This window comes from Camelina sativa, chromosome 3, assembly GCF_030686135.1.
Source record: "Camelina sativa cultivar CO46 ecotype springtype chromosome 3, ASM3068613v1".
Classification (NCBI taxonomy): domain Eukaryota; kingdom Viridiplantae; phylum Streptophyta; class Magnoliopsida; order Brassicales; family Brassicaceae; genus Camelina; species Camelina sativa.
The window spans coordinates 23740618-23766416 of NC_141882.1; the positions used below are offsets into that span (position 1 = coordinate 23740618).

The 25799-nt window shown below is 35.3% G+C and overlaps 5 protein-coding genes and 2 long non-coding RNA genes across 8 annotated transcripts; 4 read left to right on the top strand and 3 right to left on the bottom strand.

The window, feature by feature from the left end:
• Window positions 1-182: 182 nt before the first annotated feature.
• LOC147947608 (uncharacterized) lies at window positions 183-3672 on the bottom strand. The gene is made up of 8 exons (XM_087507361.1): window positions 3663-3672; window positions 3056-3567; window positions 2875-2953; window positions 2654-2793; window positions 2361-2469; window positions 1988-2265; window positions 554-1757; window positions 183-400 (listed from the first exon to the last, which is right to left on the bottom strand). Exons 1-8 carry the CDS (start codon window positions 3670-3672, stop codon window positions 183-185), a joined length of 2550 nt encoding a protein of 849 aa, XP_087363487.1.
• Window positions 3673-10899: 7227 nt separating this feature from the next.
• On the top strand, window positions 10900-13264 carry LOC147947609 (uncharacterized). Its single transcript, XM_087507362.1, has 4 exons — window positions 10900-11789; window positions 11887-11989; window positions 12103-12880; window positions 12942-13264. The coding sequence occupies exons 1-4, from the start codon at window positions 10900-10902 to the stop codon at window positions 13262-13264; spliced, it is 2094 nt and encodes a 697-aa protein (XP_087363488.1).
• A 380-nt stretch (window positions 13265-13644) lies between these two features.
• Window positions 13645-14801, top strand: LOC147947610 (uncharacterized). The gene is made up of 3 exons (XR_015587400.1): window positions 13645-14206; window positions 14290-14376; window positions 14457-14801. It is a non-coding gene; the product is annotated as an uncharacterized LOC147947610 (long non-coding RNA).
• Window positions 14802-16948: 2147 nt separating this feature from the next.
• Window positions 16949-18848, top strand: LOC104777581 (uncharacterized). The gene is made up of 3 exons (XR_015594374.1): window positions 16949-17264; window positions 18180-18427; window positions 18496-18848. It is a non-coding gene; the product is annotated as an uncharacterized LOC104777581 (long non-coding RNA).
• LOC147947611 (uncharacterized) lies at window positions 17383-18138 on the bottom strand. Its single transcript, XM_087496649.1, has one exon. It carries the CDS (start codon window positions 18136-18138, stop codon window positions 17383-17385), a length of 756 nt encoding a protein of 251 aa, XP_087352775.1.
• A 2166-nt stretch (window positions 18849-21014) lies between the features above and the next one.
• LOC104777583 (uncharacterized) lies at window positions 21015-23678 on the top strand. 2 transcript variants are annotated; one of them, XM_010501856.2, is made up of 9 exons: window positions 21015-21257; window positions 21444-21549; window positions 21637-21884; window positions 21991-22096; window positions 22177-22530; window positions 22626-22705; window positions 22786-22910; window positions 23128-23391; window positions 23470-23678. In XM_010501856.2, the coding sequence occupies exons 1-9, from the start codon at window positions 21100-21102 to the stop codon at window positions 23496-23498; spliced, it is 1470 nt and encodes a 489-aa protein (XP_010500158.2). In that variant the 5' UTR covers window positions 21015-21099; the 3' UTR covers window positions 23499-23678. The 2 variants fall into 2 exon arrangements, with proteins under 2 accessions (XP_010500158.2, XP_010500159.2); XM_010501857.2 differs by having other exon boundaries at window positions 22629-22705.
• On the bottom strand, window positions 23645-25787 carry LOC104757964 (gamma-glutamylcyclotransferase 2-3). Its single transcript, XM_010463149.3, has 8 exons — window positions 24967-25787; window positions 24787-24863; window positions 24651-24704; window positions 24519-24575; window positions 24406-24443; window positions 24258-24329; window positions 24096-24175; window positions 23645-24002 (listed from the first exon to the last, which is right to left on the bottom strand). The coding sequence occupies exons 5-8, from the start codon at window positions 24408-24410 to the stop codon at window positions 23902-23904; spliced, it is 258 nt and encodes an 85-aa protein (XP_010461451.2). The 5' UTR covers window positions 24411-24443; window positions 24519-24575; window positions 24651-24704; window positions 24787-24863; window positions 24967-25787; the 3' UTR covers window positions 23645-23901.
• Between the last annotated feature and the right edge of the window lie 12 nt (window positions 25788-25799).

Below are 25799 nucleotides of genomic sequence, written 5' to 3' on the forward strand. Positions count from 1 at the left end.
ACCTGGTCTAGATAACCATTTCGTCTCCATCATTCTTGTACATGTTGGCATTCGAAGAATCGGTGTTCTGTTGTTTCATCGCTTTGTTGGCGTCTTTGACATAAGGATGAGCTTGTTATTCGCCGGTGCAAAAGCGTGGATCCAATTGACAGTGATTTTGAGATTATTCGCCAAAGAAAATGCTAGATTTTTGGTGCTGTGTTTATCTTCCAGATAGCGGTCTTCATGTTCTGGGAGCCAGGAATGTTCTGCACTCTCTGTCGTTCATTTGAAATGTTGTAAGCTAACCAATAACCTGACTTTAGTGTGTAGAACCCCGAATCAGTATAATGCCAACCCAACAAATCAGAGCAGTTTGTAGGACTCAGTTTCAACTGTTGTATCATCACTTTATCTTCCTCTACAAATAATTCTTCAATCAACTCCATATTCCATCGAAAAGGTTGGTCATCAAGCATTAACTCACTGACATACTGCAATTCTGTTTCTATACCTTCTTTACATCGTGGTGCTCTTGGTGGATTCGTTGGTTACCAAGGATCGGATAAAATACTTGTAATCTGACCGTTACCAATCAAGAATCTCATGCCCTTCTTTAAAAGATCACAACCTTCTAATAGGGACTTCCAAATAAAAGACGACTTGTTGCCATTTCCAGCGTTAAATATATTATCATCAGGAAAGTACCTTGCTTTTAAGAATCTGGATAGTAAGCTAGTTGGAGCTTGAAGAAGTCTCCATACTTGTTTCCCTAGTAGAGCTAGATTGAAATTTTCCAAATCTCTAAATCCAAGCCCTCCTTCCTGCTTCAGTATACTTACTCTGTCCCATGAGAACCAATGAATCGATCTTTGTCCTCCCTTTTTACTCCACCAAAATTTAGCCAAGACACTGTTTATTTCCTCATAGACACCTTTTGGCAATTTGAATACATTCATAGTATAAACCGGCATCGCCATGGCTACTGTTTTTAGCAAAATTTCTTTTCTAGATGGTGATAAATATCGATTTGACCACCCATTGGTTCTCTTTTTAACTTGCTCCACCTCATAGTTGAACACATCTTTTTTCTTTCCCCCTATCTGCTCTGGTAGTCCTAAGTACTTACCGCAGCCACCATCATTGTGAATATTTAGAATTCTCCGAAGTCTGGTCTTAACATGTTGATGAACTCTCAAGCCAAAAGTAATCGCCGACTTATTGAGGTTGACTGCTTGTCCACAGACTCTTACATAATCTGACAACATCTTCATGATTGTTGAGCAGGATTTTGGGTGAGCATGACAGAAGAACAATGCATCATCAGCAAATAACATGTGGTTAATCGTAGGTCCTGTAGTGCGTATCTTCATTCCCTTTATCTTGTTCTCTTTTTCAGCTTTCTGTGGCAGATGACTCAGAACTTCTGCACAAAGGATAAAAATATATGGGGACAACGAATCTCCTTGTCTGATTCCACGTTCTGGAGTAATTAATCCTTGAGGAACACCATTAATCAACACTGAAAGTTGTATTGATTCCACACATGGCATTGCCCAGTTGATCCACTTGGTCCCAAACCCCATGTGTTGCATTGTGTCTCGTATAAACTGCCACTCCATGCGATCATATGCTTTTGATTGGTCCCAAACCCCAGCCCATCGTTTTCCTTTTTTCAAAGAGTGAAACATCTCATGAGCTATAATCACATTATCCATAATGTTTCTCCCAGGAATAAAAGCTGCTTGAGACTCGAAGATAATCGAATCTAAATGCACCTTCAATCTATTGACCAGGATCTTTGAAATAATTTTATAGCTTACATTGCATAATGCAATGGGCCTTAAAGCACTCATAGATTTAGGGATATCTATCTTTGGTATTAAACAAAGGTTAGTATGGTTCATCGTACCTCGCAAAGAGCCTTCCTCAAAAAAATAGTTGACCTCTGCAATGATGTCATCTTTAAAGTCTGTCCAAAACTGTTGATAAAATGCAGCTGTAATACCATCCGGACCAGGTGCTTTATGTGGACCAATCTCAAAACTGCTTTTTGGATTTCTTCTTCTGTTACTCTTCTTTGTAGATCTCTATTCATCTCATTGGTAACCTTAGGCTCAAAACCTGAGAACACATCCTTATAGTCGACATTTACATCTCTCGTTGATCGGAAAAGGTCCTTAAAGTAGTCTTCTACAACTACACCAATGTTATCATCACCACTATGAATCAGACCATTATTATCCTCAATTGCAGTTAACCGGTTTCTTGCCACTCTTTGCTTTGCTGTAGCATAGAAGAATTTTGTGTGTCAATCTCCTAACTTCATCCAGCTGTTTCTACTTTTAATCCTCCAATAGTGTTCCTCCTTGCCATATGACGTCTGCTGTTTTGTATCTTATCAGAGAGATTGTTTGATCTCTCGTCTTTGTTCCAGGCATCCACAATCTTTTCCTTAAACCCCTCTCGCTGAAACATACGACTATCATACTGAAAAATATGTGATCGATGACTCACCAGAGGACATATACTTGCAACTAAGGGTCGATGATCTGAAGCTTCAAACGGTAAAAATTCTACTTGAGCCGAGGGAAATAGAGCTAACCATTCACTATTGGCCATAGCTCGATCCAAACAACACTAGACGTTGTGCATACATTCTTGCTTCCAGAACCTCTGGTCTTGGCGTGATCCTCTGAGTTTCCGTTTCTCTTTGGAAACTGTGATTAGTCGTGTTGTCTTCCTCCCAACCATCAATTCCAACCATAGCATCATGGTAAGGGTCAATATCTTCAAATTCATCTTCTTCCTCCACTATAGGTTGATCATTAGCCAAACCTATTTACTATGCATCTTCCGCTTCAGCATCTTTATTTATCTCTCTAATTCGCACACCTTGATTTACAGGTCCCATGGCATGTGGTTCAACATCATTGTCATCATCAGAATCAGCCAAACCTTCTCCACCCCCATTCTGAATTAGACATGCTCCAGAATCATGTGTGAGCATACCACAAACTTCACTGAACCCTCACAGTCTTTCATAACGAAAACGGATCAGAGGATTGACACCCACTTGAAACTGGAAATTGCGTTGGAACCGAAGTGGATGCTCAATGTTCCAATTGACACGAACTCTTACAAACTCCACTCTTGCTGCTGCCTCCACATCAGAATCAATTTCCAAGAGCTTTCCTAAGGCACGTCCCACAATACCAATAACTTCCCGGTTGAGGACCTGGAATGGGATTCCACGGATTTGGATCCAGAAAGGAATGAATGGTAGTAAAGGTTGATTTTGGAGAGGAGTCCACCATTGGAGTATCAACATGTGGTCATTGAACGCCCAAGGACCTCGCCTAATCACATTCTCAATGGATTCTTCAGAAGGAAAGATGAACTGAAATTGGTTGTCAGCCATGATTCTCCCATGGACCAGTCTAATTTGACCCCAAACCCGTGGCATAGATGCAATGATTGAGCGTAGATTTGTCGTCGTGGCATCACTGGTTTTTCCAACGGCTCTAGCAACAACCTCTGCCGGAATTGCAATTGGTTCCTCTTCCGCCCCAAAATTGATGTCTTGGACTGGAGCATCATTTGTGAACGTATTTGGTAGTATCGAAAGGGATAAAGCAGAGTAGATTTTATTTCATGGTTACAATTGAAGGAACAACACAAACATGACTGCATTTATATAGAGAGCATCTTATAACCGCTACAATTGCATCATACTGAATTAGAGGGATCAATGTGGAGATAACCGCCGGAGTTGTGGAGTAGCAACTGGCCAAAACACCGGAAAATACGTGACAAACCGTCGCCCCGAGATCGTGACAGAGGGGAAAAAGTAACTGCCTAAAAATCGTTCTTTTAGTCGCCTTTTCTCTCTTTTTTTATTTATTTATTATTATTATAGATTATCAGGGATCAACTGCAGAGAAAATACATGATAATATCGTAACAAGGATTAAACGATTAAACCAAGGAAAATTAGTCAAGGAAGCAAACACTAAACCAAACCGTACCCTTATAGCATCCCTTAGTTTTAGGGATATCAATCTCCACGTTTCTACACACATAACAAATACACGTTTTTTTGGCAAATCAATTCTAACTAGGACCGGACCCGCGCTACAGCGCCTGGGAATATTTGCAAATACATACAATTCATAACGGATTATAATATATTACATTTTTATTTATTTATAGTGAATAATATATTTTTGTAATAAATTGGGATAAAATAGTAGATGAAAAAAAAGCTGAGTAAATGGTAATGTTATGAATATTAGTATAATAAAATATTATAAAAGAGATAATATATCAAATTATCATGAATTTGAATAATATAATAAGTAAACAGCATTAATGTTTAAAATAAATACATGAAAATATGGTGTAAGTAATTAATTTTTAGAATTTTGTAATCAGTTATCTGTATAAGGTAATGATCAATTTAGTTGCCAAAATGAAAGCATATATAATCTTAGAAATATTATTTGTAATTCTTTGTACACTACGTAATTATTGTGTGTAACATAAACTATATTTTTTAATTTTTAAATATTTTTGTATAAAAATTTCATTCAAAGAATAAAATGTAATAATTAACAAATCATATCTTTTCAGTATGCATAAAGGTTATTAGCACATAATTGTTTTTTGTATAACATGGTACATAGTTCATTAATTTAAAAACAAAGATAATTTATTTGTATAATTTTAAATATGTAATAGTATAAAAGTGGTAAAACTACTATAATAAAAAAATTCTGATTTAAAAATTGTATAACACAACATAAACGAATACTTTAATAAATATAATGAAAACTACTCTATTTAAAAATTGTGACCAACTGATCGATTCAAATACAGTTTTTTGAACTTCCCCTTCATAGATAATTAATTATCCATTTGCAACCAATTTACATCTGCAATAATATAAAAATAAAATTTTGAGTATAAACAATGTCCAATAAAATACAAAAAAAAATGCAAATATAATGACGTTATGGATTAAGTAGATTATTTACCTTTGAAATATGATATTTTCCAAAGCCTATAAATATATATATGAAAGGATCATATTAGATTAAAAATAAATAAATAAAAAACATAATCTCTATATTAGTAACATATTAGAAAGCGAGAATGAGAACTATAATTTTTGATACAATTTTGCAAATAAAGTTTTGAGGGAAAATGAGATTGATAATGCCACAACCTAGAAGTAGTATTTATAGTTTAGAGTTGGCTATATAAGTTTTATTAGGGTTTTGAAAAATATCCTCTAAAGATTACACATTTTTTGTTAAGATCACATTTGATTAGTATCTTTATCATTTACATAGATAATACCCAAATTAAAATGCTTTAAATATAACAAATTAACAGCATTCCCATAAATAATATATAACAAATTAACAACATTCCCATAAATTTGGTTTACTATTGATTTATTTAATTTACACATTAAATATAAAATATTTAAGATCCGTATGATTACGGTAAGACTTTTATTTTTGGTTTTGAAATTTCTGAAATTTATTAGATTAGATAAACTAAGTGTATATTCCTTGGGTATATTTCTTATTAGTATCTCTATCTATATTTGAGAAATCAATTAATATCCGATCTTTATGGAATATTTTTTTGTTAAGTTTGATCTTGCATTTAATGATTATTTGATTAAATTTTATTAATCTCCTTTTAATAAATGTGAAATTTATACTATTAATCTATAATAATTACTTACGTTTATAACTTTCCAAAATTTTAGGAGAAGACATTTATTTGGGGGAATTAATGATAGTTTTATTTAGATTTTCATCAATTGTAACAATGAGATATTAATATTTGTGTTTAACTTTGCTTGTATAATTTGGTGTAGTCTAGTGGTATGAGTCAAGGTCTTCTGTACCGCATTGTCCTAGATTCGAACCCTCGATATTTTTTTTAATAGTTAAGAAAAATTACAAAACTATCCTCATCTTCTTCCTTCATATCTGCTTTTGGCAAAATCACCCCATCACTTAATTTTTTTCCACGATTTTCATTATTTTTTCTTGTTTTATCTAATACTATACATAACTATGTTAGATCCATCAATTAACAATTGGTTTATTAATTAAAAACAAAAACAATTTTATCTACAAATCTCATTTTTTTGCTCAAACATGTCATAACCCGTGAATCACCATTCACCACCATCAAACGCTTTCACGGTCGTCGGTCTTTCTCCAGCAAGGGGTCGTGAGGGAGAGCACTTGAATCTTTCCATCCCAGATATCACATATGAGATTCCAAAATTACGTTCATTGAAAAAAACTGGAAAAAGCACATAACCCATTAACCCGTTTTAAATGACGCGGATCTTTTTCTATCCAGATCCGATTTAAGAATTTCGGGTAATTTTTGAAATAGAACCCAATCCATTAACCGTAAATGTTCCTTTTAACCTTAATAAAATTGTTTTCTCGTAGATGACGTCGGGGGGATTTTCATCCGAAAGAAAAGTTGTACTTCTCTATTACTAATATAGGAATTCATATTCATCAGTATGAGGTCTTTAAATACACAAAAGTAAAGCAAAAATAACAATAACTAATCCTAGAAATAAGGAACATAATTAACAAAGTTGGGAAATAGAAACGTGGAGATTGATATCCCTAAAACTAAGGGATGCCATAAATGTGCACTTTAGTTTCCTGTTTGCTTCCTTGAGCAAGTTTTCCTTGGCCTAATCGTTTAATCCTTGTTATGATATTATCACTACACATAACCAAATATCATTTAACAAGCTTCTTAGTTGTTGTCTAATGTTCTTAAAGAAGGTAATATTACAATAGATGAGACATTCAAGGTGCTTAAGAATATCATTTTTGAAGATGTCGAGCACTTTAATTTCCTCTCTAAGGTCAATTACTTTTTAGCATTGGTTGTCTTTTCAATTTTTTTATTCACCATATCTTTTCAAAGTAATTATATTACATTAGATGATAAGTATTATATTAATGCATCTATAAGTTTTTTTTTTCGTTGTGGGACAAATTTAATGCATCTATAATTATGTTATAGATGCATTTGCTTGGTTCATGTAATCATGTAATATATATAACTAGAAGATATCCCGTGCTTAAAGCATAGGTTTAACATTTTAAAAAAAAATTATAATATAATAATAAAAAATATTTTAATATTTCTTTACTAAATTATTTTTGTTTAAGATAATATTTATTTTTAATTGTATATTACAGTTTTATATTGTTTATTTGTTGTATTTGTATAAATATTTTATGAAATATGAAGTAATAATATAAATATTTTATGAGCAAATAAAATTTATAAATTTATCAACTATATAAATTAAGTTTTACCAACCCGCCAATGTGAAAATTAAAACAAACATTTTTCCGTAGATTGAGTAATATATCTTTTACATTAAAAAAAAGTAATATATCTTCGTTTCTAAAAATTCAAATCACAACATATGCATAAAAACTTCTACATATTTATCAATCATAACTATTATATGAAAATTCTAAACAATTTGTAAATAAAATAAATGAAGATGATAGAAGAATAGAATCATAATTTCAAATCTTAATAAAATCTTTGAAATCTAGTTACTAAAAATAATTTTGTTGTCTATTTGGATATAAAATCTTATTTTTTGAAATTCTGATTGGTATATAGTTTTAAATAAAATATTTAGTAATTGTCGTCCATAATTTTATAGAGAGAGAAAATAATTATTTTTAACTAATAATTATTTGTATTTTTTTAAAATCCTAGCTGCTAATTTTTATTTTTTATTTTTTTTAAGTATAAATTAGTTGAAAAAACATAAAAAAATAAAAATTAACAGCTAAGATTTTAAAAAAATACAGATAATTATTAGTATTCTCTCAAATAGAAAAAAAAAGAGACGAATGGCGACGCCGACTCTAGGGTTTTGACCCTGCGATGAGATCCTTTTTTTGGCCGGACAAGGGTTTGTATTGGGATTCACTCTGCGATGAGCAATGGTTCTTCTTTGCGGAGTATCTGGTTCTCGGGTTTTTGTTGGGTGTTGAGAGTTTGGTTTGGTTTTGGGATCCCAGGGGATTCCGATTTGGTGTATATGTGCTGTTTCAATTTTGGAATGAGGGAGATCTCAGTGAGTGGGGTGTGTTTGGATTACGATTGTTCTCTGATTGTACGGGACGTGGATGGGTTTCTCTGGATTTTTTTGTTTCCTTACTTTGTTCTTCTTTAGTAGTTGGTGTGAGATATGATATTCATGGGGACTATGGCGTATCTGGAAATATTTGGGAAGGGCATGATTTGTTGGGATATGATTTCAATTTGGACTGGATCGGATCTCATCTGTTCGATATTGCCTTTTTGGGTCAATTCTCTTGCTGGTGTCGCTTGGAGTATAAAGGGGGACCGACATAAACCGGAAGAATACATCCTATTTCATCCTCACCTCGTTTTAGCTTTTCTTTCATTCTTGGTTCGAAGCTTATTGGTATTGCAATGTCTCAGAGCGGCTTGTTGGGAAATGGTTCGATGGGACTGACAGAGGAGGCCTCACGACCACGAAGGAGGATCAAAATCTCTTATGTTGATAACTCGGATCTTATCGCTGGCTATTCAAAAACGGTGATCGGGCGGTGCTTCAATCCGCAAATGCAAGATATGAAGTCTTTGTTACTTGTGCTGCCACATATCTGACAGGTAGAGGGACCTGTAGCGGGAGCAGATTTGGGGTCGGGGAAGTTTCAGTTTGACTTTGAGGAGGAGGCTGACATCGTCGAAGTGTTGAAGATGGAACCTTTCCATTTTGACTCTTGGATTGTGTCGTTGGTCCGGTGGAAACCAGTGGTGGATCCGGCTTACCCTTCAACACTCAAGTTTTGGGTTCGTGTCTCAGATGTTCCTATTCAGTTTTGGGCTATGCCAACATTTCGTGACATTGGATCGGCATTGGGGATTGTTGAGGAGGTGGATATTGATAGAGGGAGGGTGCGGGTAACTATCGTTGGTCTCAAGCCTCTCTGCTTTGAAACTGATATTAAGTTCCATAATGGGGAAGTGACAATTGTTAAGCTCCATTATGAGCGATTGTATGGTTGGTGTAAGGTCTGTTTCAGTTTGTGTCACGATGAGGCTGTTTGTCCCATGACTAAGCATTTGTCAGACAATGGCGATCGAGTGGGATCTAAGGTTGATCGGGACCAGGGTCAGATCATGAGTTATAAGGGTGCAGTCATGGTGGAACCACGACGGGATCTGGTTTTAACAAGGGGGGACATAAGGGCTCCATGTATGGAGGCGCAAAGTCTAGAGCAGAGGTTTTCCCGGGCAACAATTCTCGTCACAAGGGGTCTTCTTCTTCGGGAAATTCACAGGAGCATCGGGGGAGACAAGGAAATGAGAGGAGTCAAGTACGTCAACGGTCAACCAATACGCTAGCTTTGGTTCCGGAGGATGTTACATACCAGGTGGTGCAGGGTACGACTTCGGTTCAGGGTACGGAGCCGAAAGTGGTCAAGAAGGTTTTATTTCAAGATGGGAGTGTACCGGTGGTCCCTGTAGTGCCCCCTTCCGCTGTAGTTTCTGGGGGTGGGGTCGTGGAGGAGGGAAAAATTGTGGATAGTTCAATGGGGGATACTGGTGAGGTTCAGGAGACTACGGTGATGGAGGTTGATATAATGAACACATCGAAAAAGCCGGATCAGATTTCTGGTGCTCAACTTCCGGTGGATGAGCAGGTCTCGGGGATTGCAAAGTTAGCAATGGGTCCTACAAATTTTGGGGTTTCTTCATCGGCTTCAGGTGATCTTGGTGTAGAACAGGTGAGCTCGACTGAGGAGATGATGGTTTATGAGGGCTCTCGGAGCCGTGACATCGTCACTGGTTTGCGCCAGATGGAAAGAGGAGAGGGTGTGGGGTAGGATGGCATATGGGAGATGTGGAGGAGGATCCAGATACTTTCGATGATTTAGAGGAGGAGTTAGGAGGTGAGGATGATGTCCAGGGGGAGGCGTTGATGGAGGAACCTTCCAAGTTGTTCATTGGGCAGAGGACACGGCAAGGAAAAGGACCGATGCTTAGGGGAGTTAGCACGAAGAAAAGGAATGCTCAGATGTTGCTCTCTCCGCGGAAACGTCCCTCTCAGGGACCGGGTGGTGGTGGTGAGAGTGGGCTCGGCCCAAAGGCCCAGGAAGGGGCCAAGGGAGGATTAGGTGGTGCTAAGCCACCAAAACCTAAATTTATTACATGAATGTGTTGAGTTGGAATTGTCAGGGTTTTGGTAATAAGTCTACTATAGAGAATCTAAGGGATCTCTGGAATAAAAATAGGCCAGATTTTTTATTTCTTATGGAAACAAAACAATCTCTCTCTTTTATGGAAAAAATTGTAGGCCATTTTGGCTATAACAATTAAAAAATTGTGGAACCTGTTGGTTCTAGTGGTGGTTTGGCTTTGTTTTATAATAAAGATGATTTTGATGTTTCAATTTTGTAAGAGTCTAACCGGTTAATCGATGTAGAAGCAGTATATAAGGGTTGTATTATCCACTTAACTTTTGTCTATGATGATCCGGTCCCACAAAAAAGGGATTTGGTTTGGGAGCGCTTGTTACGTATTAATACCACTCGCTCAACTCCTTGGTTTCTTATTAGGGATTTAAACGAGCTAACAGGAAATCATGAGAAACGCGGAGGAAAGCTACGACATGCCTCTTCTTTTCTCTCTTTCAATGGCATGATACATGATTGCGGATTTGTGGAATTTCCCTATTTGGGGAATTGTTTGTCTTGGCGAGACTGACGGGATAAGAAACCTATTCGATGTCGTCTGGACAGGGCTTTAGGTAATGCAGATTGGCATGACCTATTTCCGGATACGGTTACGGAATATTTATCGATGATCGCCTCAGATCATGCGCCTTTAGTGGCTAGTTTAGGTGCAAAGAGGCCGCGGGGACATAAGGGTTTCATGTTTGACCGACGTTGGGTGGGAAATGAGGGGTTAATGGATGTGATCTCCTCTGGTTGGCTGGGAGGACAGGATCCGGGTTCAAATGGGTTTGTGGAAAAAATTGTTAATTGTAGACGAGCGATATCTTGGTGGCGGAAACAGCAGGTGCCTTACGGGAGAGTTTTAATTGAGGATCTTAAGCGTCAACTGGAGGTGGCCCAGGCGGATGATGGCACGGGTCCAGAGGTCATTTCTGATCTCAATACCCGCTTGCGTGAAGCATGTTGGGAAGAAAAGATACATTGGTACCAGAAGAGTAGGAATCGCTGGATGAGGTTGGGGGATAAAAATACTAAGTATTTTCAGGCACAAACTAAGCAACGCCAGGATTGGAACCGGATTGTGGATCTGTTTGATAAACAGGGTGTTTGGTCCACTAAGGATCAAGAAATTTGTGCTACGGCAGTGTCGTATTTTGAGGAATTGTTTGCTACGATTTCTTCGGGTAACTTCGAGGATGTGTTAAAGGAGGTCAAAACTGTCGTCACAGACACGGATAACTCACGGTTAATGGCCCCTGCCACGAAGGATGAGGTTAAGAAGACAGTTTTCATGATGCACCCGGACAAAACCCCTGGTCCAAATGGAATGACAGCTTTGTTTTTCCAAAAGACATGGACGATTGTTAAGGGGGATCTAGTGTCAATGGTTAATCAATTTTTCGACGAGGGAGTCTTTGATAGGGGTTTAAATCGGACGCATATCTGTCTCATCCCCAAGGTGGCAAAACCGACGCAGCTGGCAGAGTTGCGCCCAATAAGTTTGTGTAATGTAGGGTATAAGATGATTTAGGAGTGTTGATGATTTTAACACGGCTTTGTTGGCTAAGCAGTTATGGAGGTTGATGGAATATTCGGACTCATTGTTTGCTAGGGTTTTTAAGAGTAGGTATTACCGAAACTCAAACCCTATGGAACCAATACGGTCATATTCTCCTTCTTATGGGTGGAGGATCATTGTTTTAGCTAGATCTCTGGTAAATAAAGGGCTTATTAAAAGGGTCGGTTCTGGGGACTCCATTTCAATATGGCAGGATCCCTGGATTCTAGCTCAATTCCCGAGACCAGCTTTAAGTAACGGTCCTTTCAGGATCCAGATCTTCGATTGACTCATTTTATCAATCGTCAAACGAACACTTGGCAACGAGATTCGCTCTTTGAGCATTTTGACCCTGTGGATGCAACTCTGATCGAAGCCTTGCCTTTAAGTAATTGTTCGAAAGCAGATTACTTCGGTTGGCATTTTACTAAACATGGAAAATATACGGTTAAATCATGGGATGAGGTGGCGCATTTTGAAATTCCGAATACGTTCCAGGCTTTTGGGATTGGGCCATATTTTACTTCTCTTCTGGCTAAGGTTTGGCAGGTGCTGTGTCCCCCAAAATTACAGCATTTTATGTGGCAAGTTTTGACGGGCTGTATTTCGGTATCGGCTAATTTGAGGCGACGAGGGATAACTTGTGATGTAGCCTGTACAAGGTGTGGGGCAGATGTGGAGAATATAAATCATGCCATTTTCTTGTGTCCGCTGGTCCGGCAGAATTGGGCTTTAGCTCATGTTCCGGTAGGGCCACAGCTCTTCCCTACGGAGTCTGTGTATGCTAATATGGATCATTTTTTTGGAGCTACAAAACCGGGTTCACAGATTGCAGCTTTTGCTTGGATAATGTGGTATATCTGGAAGGCAAGGAATGCTCGGGTTTTTGAAAACCAGGTGGAACGACCTGATGAGGTTGTCCAGGTGGCGATAGGTGAAGCCCAAACTTGGCATCAGACACAATGGAGGAGGAGTCAGACGACTTTCCCTCATCCACTAGTGTTACGGTTACTCGGGCCCAGGGCTTCAATGTGCTCCCCTCCCGTCGGTTTTTTCTAGACATCGGTGCTTTGTGGATGGATCTTGGAAAGGGACTGATGTTTTTGCAGGTGCAAGATGGGTTTGTACTTCCTCACAAAGATCTCCACCAATTCACGGTGCAATCAATTACCGGCATAGTTTGTCTCCGTTACATGCAGAAGTGGAAGCTTTTATCTGGGCGATGCGATGCATGATTGGACATGATTTCCGGGAAGTGGTTTTTATTATGGACTTCTCCGATTTGGTGAAGATGGTGTCTTCGCCTCAGGATTGGCCCGCCTATGCAACATACCTAGACGATATCAAGATTGACAGGGAGGAGTTTTCTTCTTTTTCTTTGGTTCAGGTTTCTAGAAATGCTAATGTCTGTGCGGATTCTTTGACACGCTGAGCGCGTCTCTCTTAGCATTATATTTTGTTTGTAAACAATTTCTCCACAAATTGGCTCATTTGAGATGATTTATTTTCTTGTTGACAAAAAAAAAGTATAAATTAGTTTTGATTTGAATAGATATTTTTTACTTTTCTAGACTTTTTATTTTTAACCTGTCAGCGTTTTTTATTTTTAATTAATTATATTTATTTAATTAATTAATTAATCTTAATTATTTTTTTTTAATGGCAACTGAATGTAATTTTTTACAAATTTTAAGGTTAGTTTTATATTTGTACTTTCCAATTAATGTAGTAGGATTTCTAATTTATAAATACATTTAAAGTGTTTGTTGACAAAAAAAAGATATTTAAAGTGTTATGTACTTATCAGTTTGCAAACCCAAATAATATGATCTTATATCTCTGTATCAACAATAAAGTGTACTGCAAGCTCTGATATCTCTGTTCAAGGTGTAGAAGACAATCCATACGTACTCAAGTTGATTATATATGGATTTGTTTAGATTTTTTATATGTTCACAGTTCACTTATAGTTACATGCCTTAGAATTTAATTTACAAAGTAAAACATAATAAAAAATTAAGCAAAACATAAGTAACATTTAAGTAAATTATAAATAAAATTTAAGCAAAAACATAAGTAAAACTACAATAATATTCTCATCAAGTAATCAGAAATTCATTTTAATAAACTAATTATCTTCTTCAAGTTTTTTGTGTGTGTTTTACTTACGAATATATATATCATAATGGTAAGTAAATTTTATTTTCAATAAAATTAGTACTAAATAATTAATACAGTTATTTTAAAATTTAACATCCATTTTTGTTGGATGATATCCATGTTAAATAACAAAATTACCTTCGTACCGTTCTTCTTTGTTGTGTGTCTCCTCTTCACTCAACCTGGAGTTTCAACCTCAGTTTATACGATTCATGTAAGTAAATATCAACTCTCGGTTTTATTTATCTCTCTATAATTTTAAATCTTTAACTTTCCTTTTTTTTCTGGTCTGAAAAGAGTTCGGATGGGGATGTGATTGATTGCATCAATCGGCTGGATCAACCGGCCTTCCATCAGCCACTCCTACGATATCATTTAATTCAGGTTTGTTTTTAACTCATTTTTTTTCTCGTTAATTCTCCTAAAAATAAGTTTGTTATAGAAAAAATAAATAAATTATGTAGGAATATCCCACTGGGATGCCACAGACCGCAAAACAAACTTAACAAGTTTGGCATGAGAGCGGAGAAGATTCGAGTACGTTGTGAGCATCCGGGAGTTTCTCCCACGAAGCATCATCCAACGGTTCCAAAGGTATATGAGGTCGCCAACAGAGTCACTGCAGGACACATGGTACGCAAACCGTCGTTTTTATTTGTTAACTTTATTAGACAACGATGAAAAATAACATCGCACATACGAATACATAAAGGGAAAATTCCCCAAAAAAACCCCAACTTATTTTTATTTGGACGTTTAATACCCAATACTTTTTGGTTGGAATAAAAATACATGATATATTAAATTAATGTCAAATAAAATCTTGTCTTTTAAAGATTGGTCGAATTAAACATACCACTTAACAGACGTTAACATGTGTGACGAAATAGCTAAACCGGGATTAAATTTTCTGAAGAATAGTTTTTTGAATATATATATATATATATATAATCCATTTACTTAATTTTCATCAATATATTAATGTAGTCTAGTGGTATTGTGGTCGTTTTGCAACTAGCAATATTCGGGTTCGAATCCTCTTTATTGCCAGTAAGTTCTCTGTTACAAAGATGGGCAGATCTTGAAAGGTAGAATCTACGGCGGCATTAATTCGCCCTCACCACCACCACTGTTAACAAAGGCATATTGACTAGAACGTAACAATCGCATCCTTGATCATCTGAAAATCACAACAACAAAAACACCAAAACCAATCTCCAGATCTAAGAATCTAAAATCAATCTCCAATGAATCCACATCGTCGTTCGTCGATGGAAGCACTATTCTGTAACTCTATATCGGTCGTTGTCAGTGGAGTTTTAAAAAACAAAAAAAAATAATCAATATAGGATTTGGGTGTCGAACCCAGATTCTATTGGTTTCAGAAAAACCAACCTTCAGATACCACTAGACTACGTTTATTACGCCAATACAGTTTTGTAAATGGATCGTCTATATATCTGGAACAATGTGTAACACGGTTTAGTTATTCTGTCACACATGTTAACATCTGTTAAGTCGTATGTTTGATTCGACCAATCTTTAAAAAAGAAGGTTTTATTTGACATCAGTTTAATATATCATGTATTTTTGTTCCAACCAAAAAGTATTGGGTATTAAACATCCAAATAAAAATAAGTTGGGGTTTTTTTTGGGAATTTTCCCAATACATAAATACGGATCATTCTCAATATCTCTATAATAAACAAAAATTAACATTTGGGCCGAAATAGCCCAATGGTTTTACTACTATGGGTTTACAATATGTAGATCCAAAAATGAAATAACATCAATTACTCTTATGGGTATACAATCCAAAAATTAAATATACAGATATATACATTGGACCGTTCTCATTCTTTAACATCTACTACATCAGTATTATATATAGCACTAGATTTCCATAGAGGAATAACTAAATTTCCCGATCATTTGTGCAGCTAAATGCAGAGTCGGCCCTTAACACAAGCAGGTGAAGCACATGCTTATGACCTCCAAATAAGATAGTGAATATTCGACCCTTTTTCCTAAAAACTTCATTAGTTCTACTGATAAAAATGTAAGATATTAGTACCAAAGGTCAATGTTTCAAATGTTTTCTATTATTCTTTGTGTTTTTCAAGTGTTTTTTTTTAAATATTAATGTATAATTGGCCCCACCAAAAACATGAACTTGTGGCCTTAATATTTTTAGAGAAGGCTCTGGCGAAATGTTTATATTAATTTTTAACCCCGCAATATACTTCATTACCATTTGTTTGTTATATTTAGTTTGTTTTGATTAGTGTTTGAGATTCTATTTTGATTGTTAATTATTATAACAGAAAATAAGGGATCTAAATAAATAGTAAGTAATTTAGTAGCTATGATTAAGTTATGTTTTTCCTAATGATTTAATTGTTTTACATAATCTTAGTTAAATCAACTTAATTTTTCTATGTCAGATATTTTAATATTAATATTGTTGATAAATAATAAAATGAGGATTTAACCCGTGTTAGCATAAATTTAATAATATTTTATTAATTACAACATATTCTCTTTATAACCCATCTACTATATAACCATATCACATAGTATTTTTTAAAAAAACTAAATTTACATAACATTAAAATTTTATAAAATTTTAGGGGTTAATGTTGTAAATAAAACTAATACTAAAAACTAATTCCTAAATTCTAAATACTAAACCCTAGAAATAAAATTCTAAATTCTAAATTCTAAATTCTAATTCCTAAATTCAAAATACCAAATTTAATTTTTTATTAGCCTATTAATTAAATTTGAAATATTAGAAATATTTTGACAAAACATTAGAAATAACTACTATACTTTATACCCAAAAAAAGGAAAAACTACTAAACTACCAATATAAAGTACATGTATGTATTGTGCTCCTTTTTTTTCTTTTGCTTCGGTGATGTTAAGAATATATTAAAGTATACAAAATAAACTTAACAAACCAGATGAGTGGTGTTGCATAAGTCAAATACAGAGAATCAAAAACATCGTCTCTTCACGACTCACTTACGGCGATTCACAAGACTGAGTTGAATCCTTACGTTTCTCATGCCCCTGTCTTCTTCTTTTATTTTCTATCTGATATCCGCATCCTAATCCTATGATTGATATTGGTTTGGTGGCAAATACGATTGGTTCGATTAAGGACACGCTAGGGAAATGGGTGAAGTTGGCTGCCAACACTACCAAGAAGGCCTAGGATTAGATAAATGATCATATCAATTGGTAATTGGATTTCGTTCGACAACACTGTAAGCTTCTTTTTTCAATATTCTTCTTCTTCTTCCCTTTTGATTAAATGAATTGGGGATTAATTTGATTACTGTCTGTCGGAGAAATTGATAGTATTGGTTATGTCTTTTGGTTAAGTTAGTTGTTCATCCATCTATGCACAATATTTTTTACTGTCTTCTCTGCATCATTATGGGGTTTTAGAATGCTTAAACCTGTAGGAGATGTTACACGTGAGAGCGCCACGTAGAGCTGACCATGACTGAAAACTGGTTGAGGCAGATAGAGAAGCACTGATTTTAAGCTTTTTCCTTGGCTTTTGTTAATTGTCATTGCATAGCATACTCTAATTGGGAATTGACGTCTTCGAAGTGTGAAAGGATGCTTTGAGTCAGGTGGCGATAAGATTATCCGTGGCAAAATCACTTTTTGACCAGCGTGTGTGCCTATGACTATTTCGCCCTCAATCAGTCTTTTTCCCAAACGTGTTACAATTAATCTTGTGCCATTGCATAGACCTTCTTTTTGGTTAATGTTGTGAATCAACATTATTGGAGCTCCTACTTTCAAAACCAACTGATGTTTTGGTAGTCCTTGGAACTCTAGTGAGTTTAGATACTCAACCATATACAGAGACTCGTACTTAGTAGTTACTTTGTCACCCTTGCCCATACTGTCTGAGCGGAGATACTCCTTCGGTGTTCCTGGTAGATTCTCTAACATGTATGCATTAATCTCATCAACTGTCTCATTTCGTGGAGTTAGGATTGCTCTCTCTGTAACGCTTGCATATGTACTTTTTGATAACTTGTTCTCTGTATTTGTGGCTTTAAAAATATCTTGCAAATGATCTACAATTGATTGCATTATGAATTTAGGATCAACGACCACCATCTGACCATCATCTTTGTCGACATCTTTTTCCTCACTTGTAGGTGCAGTTCCATCTCCAACACTTAGCAGCCATGCATCGAAGTTTGCTTGTGATTCTTGAAGTCTCATGATCTTTTTTAGGGAGAAAACTTTGCAAGAGTCCCACAAGTATGATTGTTTAATTGATGCTAATACTGTATCAGCTCGAGAACCTTGTGGAATAACTGGTAGTGTTTCATCAATCTTTTCCGGAAATTCAAGAGAAATTCAAGTACCTTCTTGTCTATGAGCAGTAATTCGAGCCCCATAAGTAAGCCATCTTTTTTAGGATTGCGTGCTTCCAGACGTGGATGATCCTAACAACAATTTCTTTGTTAGTAAAACCTTTTGATAACTCATCAAAAACCAAGGAGGGAAGTAATTGAGCTGAAGGAGGAGAAGATGCAGGTGCCATTGTAATTCAATGAGCTCTCTCATTGATCTCGAGGAACTATATGTTTAGGTGGAGCTATTGTTTTCAATGATATTGAGCTTGTTCCATTCTCTGTCTTAGATGGCTATTTATACATGAAATCTAAAGTAGAATTTGTAAGCTTTCCCTTTTTTTTTTTTTGCTTCTAAGTAGAATTCTTCCCTTTTTGTTTGAGCTAAAAGTTCCTTTTTTAATTTGAACGATTGACGATATAACATTTATTTTGAAAACTAAAACTTAATTTTACACTTTTTTAATATTTTTATTTTATTTCCATAGATTTTCGTTTTTGATTAGTTTTATACCATTTATTTATTTTGTAAAGGAAAACTTAAATTTACAAATATTTTAAAAGATTTATTTTCTTTCCATAGTTTCATTTTTTTCCTTTTTTAAAAAATCTTTTAAAAATGTTAAATTACAAAAAACTTAAATTTACAAATATTTTATTATATTTATTTTATTTCCATAGATTAAATTTGTTTCTATAGATTTTCGTTTTTTATTAGTTTTATACCATTTATTTATTTTGTAGCTTAATCTTATTAAAATGTTAAATAATGAATTGGCTAATCCATGTTGGATGTTAACAATATAGTAAGTTTTGTGAATTATAAAAATGTAAAATAATGAAATGGCTAATCCCTATTAGTGGTTTAAAATCCTAGGTGGACAGCCTTAAGAGCTTACTTTTACTTTTATTTAGTATAGATATCAGATATAATGGATATTTTTCAATGACGTATCTTGATATTAACCGAACTCTAAACATCAAGATATAATGCGCAAATTATTTTCGTCTACAACTTTAATTATTTAGGTTAAATGAGCAAATTTTGAGAATTATTGTTTATATATTTGATATAATGCGGTTTGGTGTGAAATTTTCGCGCCAAATTATCCGTTTTAAAATTCAAACAACGAGGAACCAAAAATAAAGAAATATATATATATATATATATATATATCCCTATCCCTTATCACTCTATAAAAATGGCTGGCCACTTGTAGACCCTAATCATACATTTTTTTTGTTGAGACATGTGATTTCACATCTTTTATGTAGAGAAGTTAATTATCGTTGAAGGTTGGTGGCTAGCCTTGGGCATTCGAATTTTCGGTTCGGATTGAATCGGATTTTTCGGATTAGGATGTGTAAAATCCATTTAGAATCCGACTATTTTTCGGATCGGATCGGTTAGGATTCGTTAGGATTCGGATCGGTTTTCAATATTTTAAAAAAATCCGAACTGAAACCGAATCCTTTATATATATCATTAGGAAAACAAAACCAAAAAGTTGAATTTGTTCAAATGGTTAGCGTGTATGTCCCTTACCATTATGTCTTCGGTTCGAATCCTCATGGCAACAAAATTTTATTAAATTTTTAAAAAAGATCTGTTTATAGTTAATGGGCTTGCGTAGAAGCCCAAAAATAATACCAATGCCTAAAATTAATTGGGAATTCGGTTTAGCGGATAACCGATCGAATTTCGGTTTAAATCCGAAATCCGAATCAAACTCAATAGGAAAACCGATCGGTTTAAACTGAGAAACCGATACCGATCCAAATCGGTTTGTTCGGTTTCGGAATATATGCCCAGGGGTAGTTGGTGCCTCATTGTTTGGTAACCATCATGTTTTTAAAAGTTTGTTAGTTTTCTTGTAGGACCCATCCACAAACTTGTCCCCTAAAAAGTTAGATTTTATCTTTCCCGCCTATTCGATTAAAACTAATCAGTTAATGATTCAAACACATTTCATTTAATCGTTACTTCACTTACTCTATTATGGAAATTATTCTTACACAATTAAATTTCACCATTTCATCAAATTTTTCGGTTTCCTTTCGTGATAATAATATATAAATTCGACAAAAAAAGTTTTCTTCCACTGTTTTTTGTTCTTTAAGGCGCCAAAATAGCTATTTGTCTTTGAACTAAATAATAACCAAAAACTTAACAAATACCAAAATATATTGTGATTTCTACTATTTAGGGGTGTATTCAACTTGACATTTTAAGTGATTTGTATAAAATTTACAAATCATATGTTATTCAATCATGTATTTTAAAAAGTCCATTAAAATCCACTGTTATTGAATTGATGATTTAAAAATCTACTTTAAAAGGATTCTAGAGGATTTGTTTAGTTAAAACTATATAAATCCAAATCTTATGGTTTTAGGTAGGATTGAAAAGAATTTTAACATAAATCATATAAATTTCCTTAAAATCTATCAAAATTCCAAATTTCCTAAATCCTATAAAATCTTCCAAAAAAATCATGATTTCAATACATCCCGTTTACTATTTCTCATTTCTACTACTCTGTATAATGTGTGCCGTTTGTGAGAAATGGAGACTGACGTTTTGTTGTTTCAGATAAACAAAGAAAACAACTCCATGCCGTTTTTTTCCAGGGTTTTTTTAAGGCTTTTATTTTTTTTTGCATCAACGAGGACATCGTCATCGCTCACTTCCGTTTACACTTGGCTTAAGCAGCGAGAAATGTCTGGCGACTCGGCGGTTACGGCTATGAGGACGGCGGAGATGAATCAGAATTACGGTAAGAGTAATTCGAAGGACGTTGATGCAACAACAGATTTCGAGTCGAAGATTCTGGAAGCTATGCGGTCTCGTGTAACCTACCTCAGAAACAAAGCAGAGTAGTCTCTCAATCTCTTCGTCTCTAACCTCTATACTCTATAGTCGATTGATTACGTTCTCTGTGTGTGCGATTAGGGTTTTTCTAGGCATTGATGATATATACATTTCCTGGTTCGATTAGGGTTTGTATCGTCAGATGATGTTTGAATTGTAGAATCATATTGCAGTTTTATTTGATTTTGTAGCTCCTTCACATTCGTGAGTGTTCGGAGAATGCTAGAGGAATACATGGGATTGGAGATGTTTGCTCTGGATGATCATAAGACCTTTGTTAAAGTGAATTTGGTTAAGGTGGCTTTTCTCTTCATACTTTGTTATCTAACCATTTGAATTCTCATGTTACATGAGAAATACTAATGTTTTTTTTCTTGATGGCAGTGCTTAGAAGAACCTGGTAATGGTGATGCTTCCGAGAATTTTCAAGAAACTGAGAGGAACCTGTCTGAAGAGAACGGGGAAAAGAATGATGTAAGGGACGATACTGGTGTTTATGAGGAAATGGAAGGTTCCGCTGAGAGGGGACTTATGACTGGAGAGAACAAACCCAATAGGGTGGCTAAAGATATGAAGAGTGATATAAGGAGAGTCCTACGAGAAAGAACTTCGTATATTAAGGCTAATGTAGAGTAAGTTTAATGATTGCAATTAATGAATTACTGTTAAAATGTTTCCTCTTTCATGGCTTAAGAAGATGGAATTTTCTGTTTAGTAATGGCTTTCTTTATTTTTCAGGAAAATTACAATGGGTTCACTTCGTCGACTTTTAGAGGAAGATCTTAAATTAGAGAAACTGTCTCTTGATCCCTTCAAGAAGTTCATTAACAGCGAATTGGATGAGGTGAGTACTTTGAATTGATTGTGTAATCTCTTTAGTATAGTGGGAGGCAAGTATTTTGATCTTTTTTAATGGTTAATTAGGTACTAGCAATTCCTGCTGCTCCTAAACGTTCGACTGAGTCTTCTGGAAAAGATCTAAGGGAAAATGTGAAGAGAACACAATCTGAGGAGGTAAGTAGTGAAGAAAATTTTGATTCAGATGCTGAGACTGAGAGTGAGGGTGATGTGGAGAGCGAGGGTGATGCTGAGACTGAGAGCGAGGAAGTAGCTGTAAAGAAGACAATGCCCCGAAAAAGAAGATTATCTAAACCAGAGATGATGGGAAAACGAAAAAGTGAAAATGGCAAACATGTATCTGGGAGAAAGAGGGCAAAACATACAGAAACGGATTCAGAGACTGAGAGTGATGCTGGAGATAGTGAAAAACCTTTTAAGGTATAACGTCTTGGTTGTGATTTTTTTATCTCGAATCCCATTAATACCTTGTACAACTTACCCCATTTGGTTTCTGCATTTATGTTGTTCAACAGCAGACAAAGGAGATTGCAACTACTGTTTACGGAAAGCGTGTTGAGCATCTTAAATCAGTCATCAAATCTTGTGGGATGAGGTGTCTATCAAACTTGGTACATTTTTAAGAAGTTCGGTGTTTATTCATACCCCAGTCACTTTATTGTTTTTTCTTGGCAGAGTTCCTCCTAGCATTTACAAGAAAGCCAAGCAGGCTCCTGAAGAGAAACGTGAGGCTACTCTAATAAAAGAACTTGAGCAGATACTTGCCAAAGAGGGGCTGTCTTCAGATCCTTCAGAGAAAGGTAGTGTGACGCTGGGAATGATTTCTTTTGCTTAGAACAAAACGTTTATCTTCCATTTTATTTATTGAGGTCAGTAGTTTTTGCGAACTGATTCTTAGTTCAACTGATCTCAACGTGAATAAGCATGCTGACTGATGTTTGTAGTCTGTCGGAAGCTTGATGAAATAGTTTATAAGTAAACATACTCTAAATAAACTCTCTGGCTTTACTCTGACAGAGATCAAAGAAGTAAAAAATAGGAAAACTATATCAAAAGAGCTTGAGGGTCTCGATACAAGCAACATCGTATCAAGTTCAAGGAGAAGATCTACCACAAGTTTTGCACCTCCTCCCAAGCCAAAATTTACAGTGGATAGTGACAGTGAGACTGAGAGTGATGAACCAGAAGATGCTGAGGGTAGCGAAGAAGAAGAGGAAGGTAATGAAGAAACTGAAGGAAGCCAAAGCGAAGAAGAAGAAGAAGAAGAAGATTCAAACAACGGTGAGAATATTGATCTCTCATCTAAATGACCTACTGATCAAGTTTTAAAACTGATGATCCGTGGCTTTTTTTTTGCAGGGTATGATGGTGGAGAAGAAAGCGAATGATTTAACGATTATCTCGACTCAGTGTCTTACAGTAAGGGATCTTTAATCAACTGTAACTTGGGTTTGTTTGTATCTGTGAATGACATTTTGTTCCTTTAACCTTTAACCATTAGTATGACTCTGTGAAATGGATTTTTGGAGACGAATTGGATATAAAGGATAACTAAAGATTAAGATGAATATTAAGCAGGTAACATGTCAAATTTTTAGTTACAGTGATAACTAAGTGGGAATCGTATACCGGATCACTGAATGATCTTTATACCCGTTCCACGATGTAATCGAATATGAAAAAAAGAGAGTTGATTGATAGTGATAACACATTGAATTAGGATGCTAAATGCATCTCGTATCAATTGGGTTTGTTCTTTTACGGATCAATCGAAAAGAAAACTGGGGAATTCTAGATATTGTTGGCGGTAGCATCAACTGACAACTCATGGGTCTCTGAAAGAATGCTCCTGACTTGGTTTGCAAGATCTGTGACATGTTTATCTTTAAACCCTGATTGGTACCAAAGAACACAAAACAAGGGTTGGTACTTAATAATCACAAACTGAATATTTTTGAGTGATCTGAAAAAGTAGTTTATTTTACCAAGTTGAACGAGAGCCTTTTCGAGGTTGAAGAGATAGTCTCTGTTTGGCCCTGAAGGTCCCTCAGCTTTAACTATCTGTCTGCAATAAAAACAAGAAACAAATATCAAATGCAATCTTCGTTTTATGATAACAGGAAGGGCCTTATAACAAAACCACCTACTTGGCAATATCTTCAAGAGGAGCTGGTCCTAAGTAGTTGTTGTTGCTCTTCTTGTCAGGGGAAGCTATGTATCTGAGCAAAATAAAGAAGATACATTGTTACTTGTTTATATGCATACCGACGTGATATAATCGTATGCGTTTCTTACACCATTACTCCTGTTACAGCCGGTTCTGAATTAGATTCCTGCAACAAGTACGCTTAATTGTCACACCCCAAAAGAAGACCAGAAGACCAATTTATGAAGTTAGAAGCACTCACAGTGAAGAAATCAAGATACTCTTTCTGATCATACTGCTTCTCCCTCACTTCCAAATGCTGACAAGAATCCAAAAGATTACAAATGTTTTCTTTCTCTCATGATTTTAACAAAAGAGAATCAAATCCACTTACTGTTAAAGCATCTTTCTTATCTTCCTCTTTGGTTATCTTATAAGCAACTCCCCACTGTGTAATCAAAAATCATATAAGCTAAAAAAACTAATGAGAGAATTGGATTTGATGTTATAAAGATCATAAGACTGCTTACACAGACTTCCCCATCAGCAGCTTCTAATGTCACTGTTCTTCCCGGGAAATCCGGAGTTCCCCTATGATCAGTACTACCTAAATTGCGTATTAACATTACTAATTAGTAATTACTATAACTAGTTAAGATTATAATCAAGATTGTCTGATAAAGATATGTATATAGATAAAAGAGAGAGACCTTGGTGAAAGACACGGCGATAACCTTTGATGAAACCAGGGAGGCTTTCGTCGAAAGGGAAACCCGTTTTCCAGATAAGAGATCCGTACCCGAATACTCACATCGCCATTTTTACAGGTGAGACTGAGAAAAATGAGGTTCGATCGATCGGATTGGAGAAGGAGACAGAGACAAGTGATCCAATTACAACATGTTTCACATGTTGTAACTTACTGTAACAGGTTTTTTAGTACACACCCTCTCTATTTTCTTTAATATCCAAATTCGACCCTAATCTCTAGAATTTATATAATTTGACCATACAAATTAGGCGTTATGACTTCGTTTTATTGGGGTCAAACGTTCAAGTTTTCTTTTTGTATGAATGTAAAATTATATTCAACAAAAAAAAAAAAAAAAACTGATTTACAATAACTACAACATCAAGCCAGAATTTTTAAAATTTAAAGAATATCACTAATTGCAGCAAAAAAAATCTGTTATACAATAAATGCAACATCAAGCTGAATTTTTAAATGTTAAAGAATGTTACTAATTGCAGCAAAATAAAAATAAAAATAGCGAAGCCCGCCTTCATAAGCCGGTGAAGTCGTCAAGGTGCTTAGACGGTTACTCATTCGGTTAATCGGGTTTTCGAAAATTTTACAATATATCCGAATATGTATTCGGATTTGGTGTCGCATATTTACAATCTGTACGAATATATGGTTTGGTTTGTTTATCGATTTTAGAGGAATTTCAGTATAATTTTGTTTTGGAAATTTCGATTCAGGGTATTACTAGTTTGCAAGCCTACTACAAATGGTGAGGGAAAGAGAGATAGTGAGATCCAG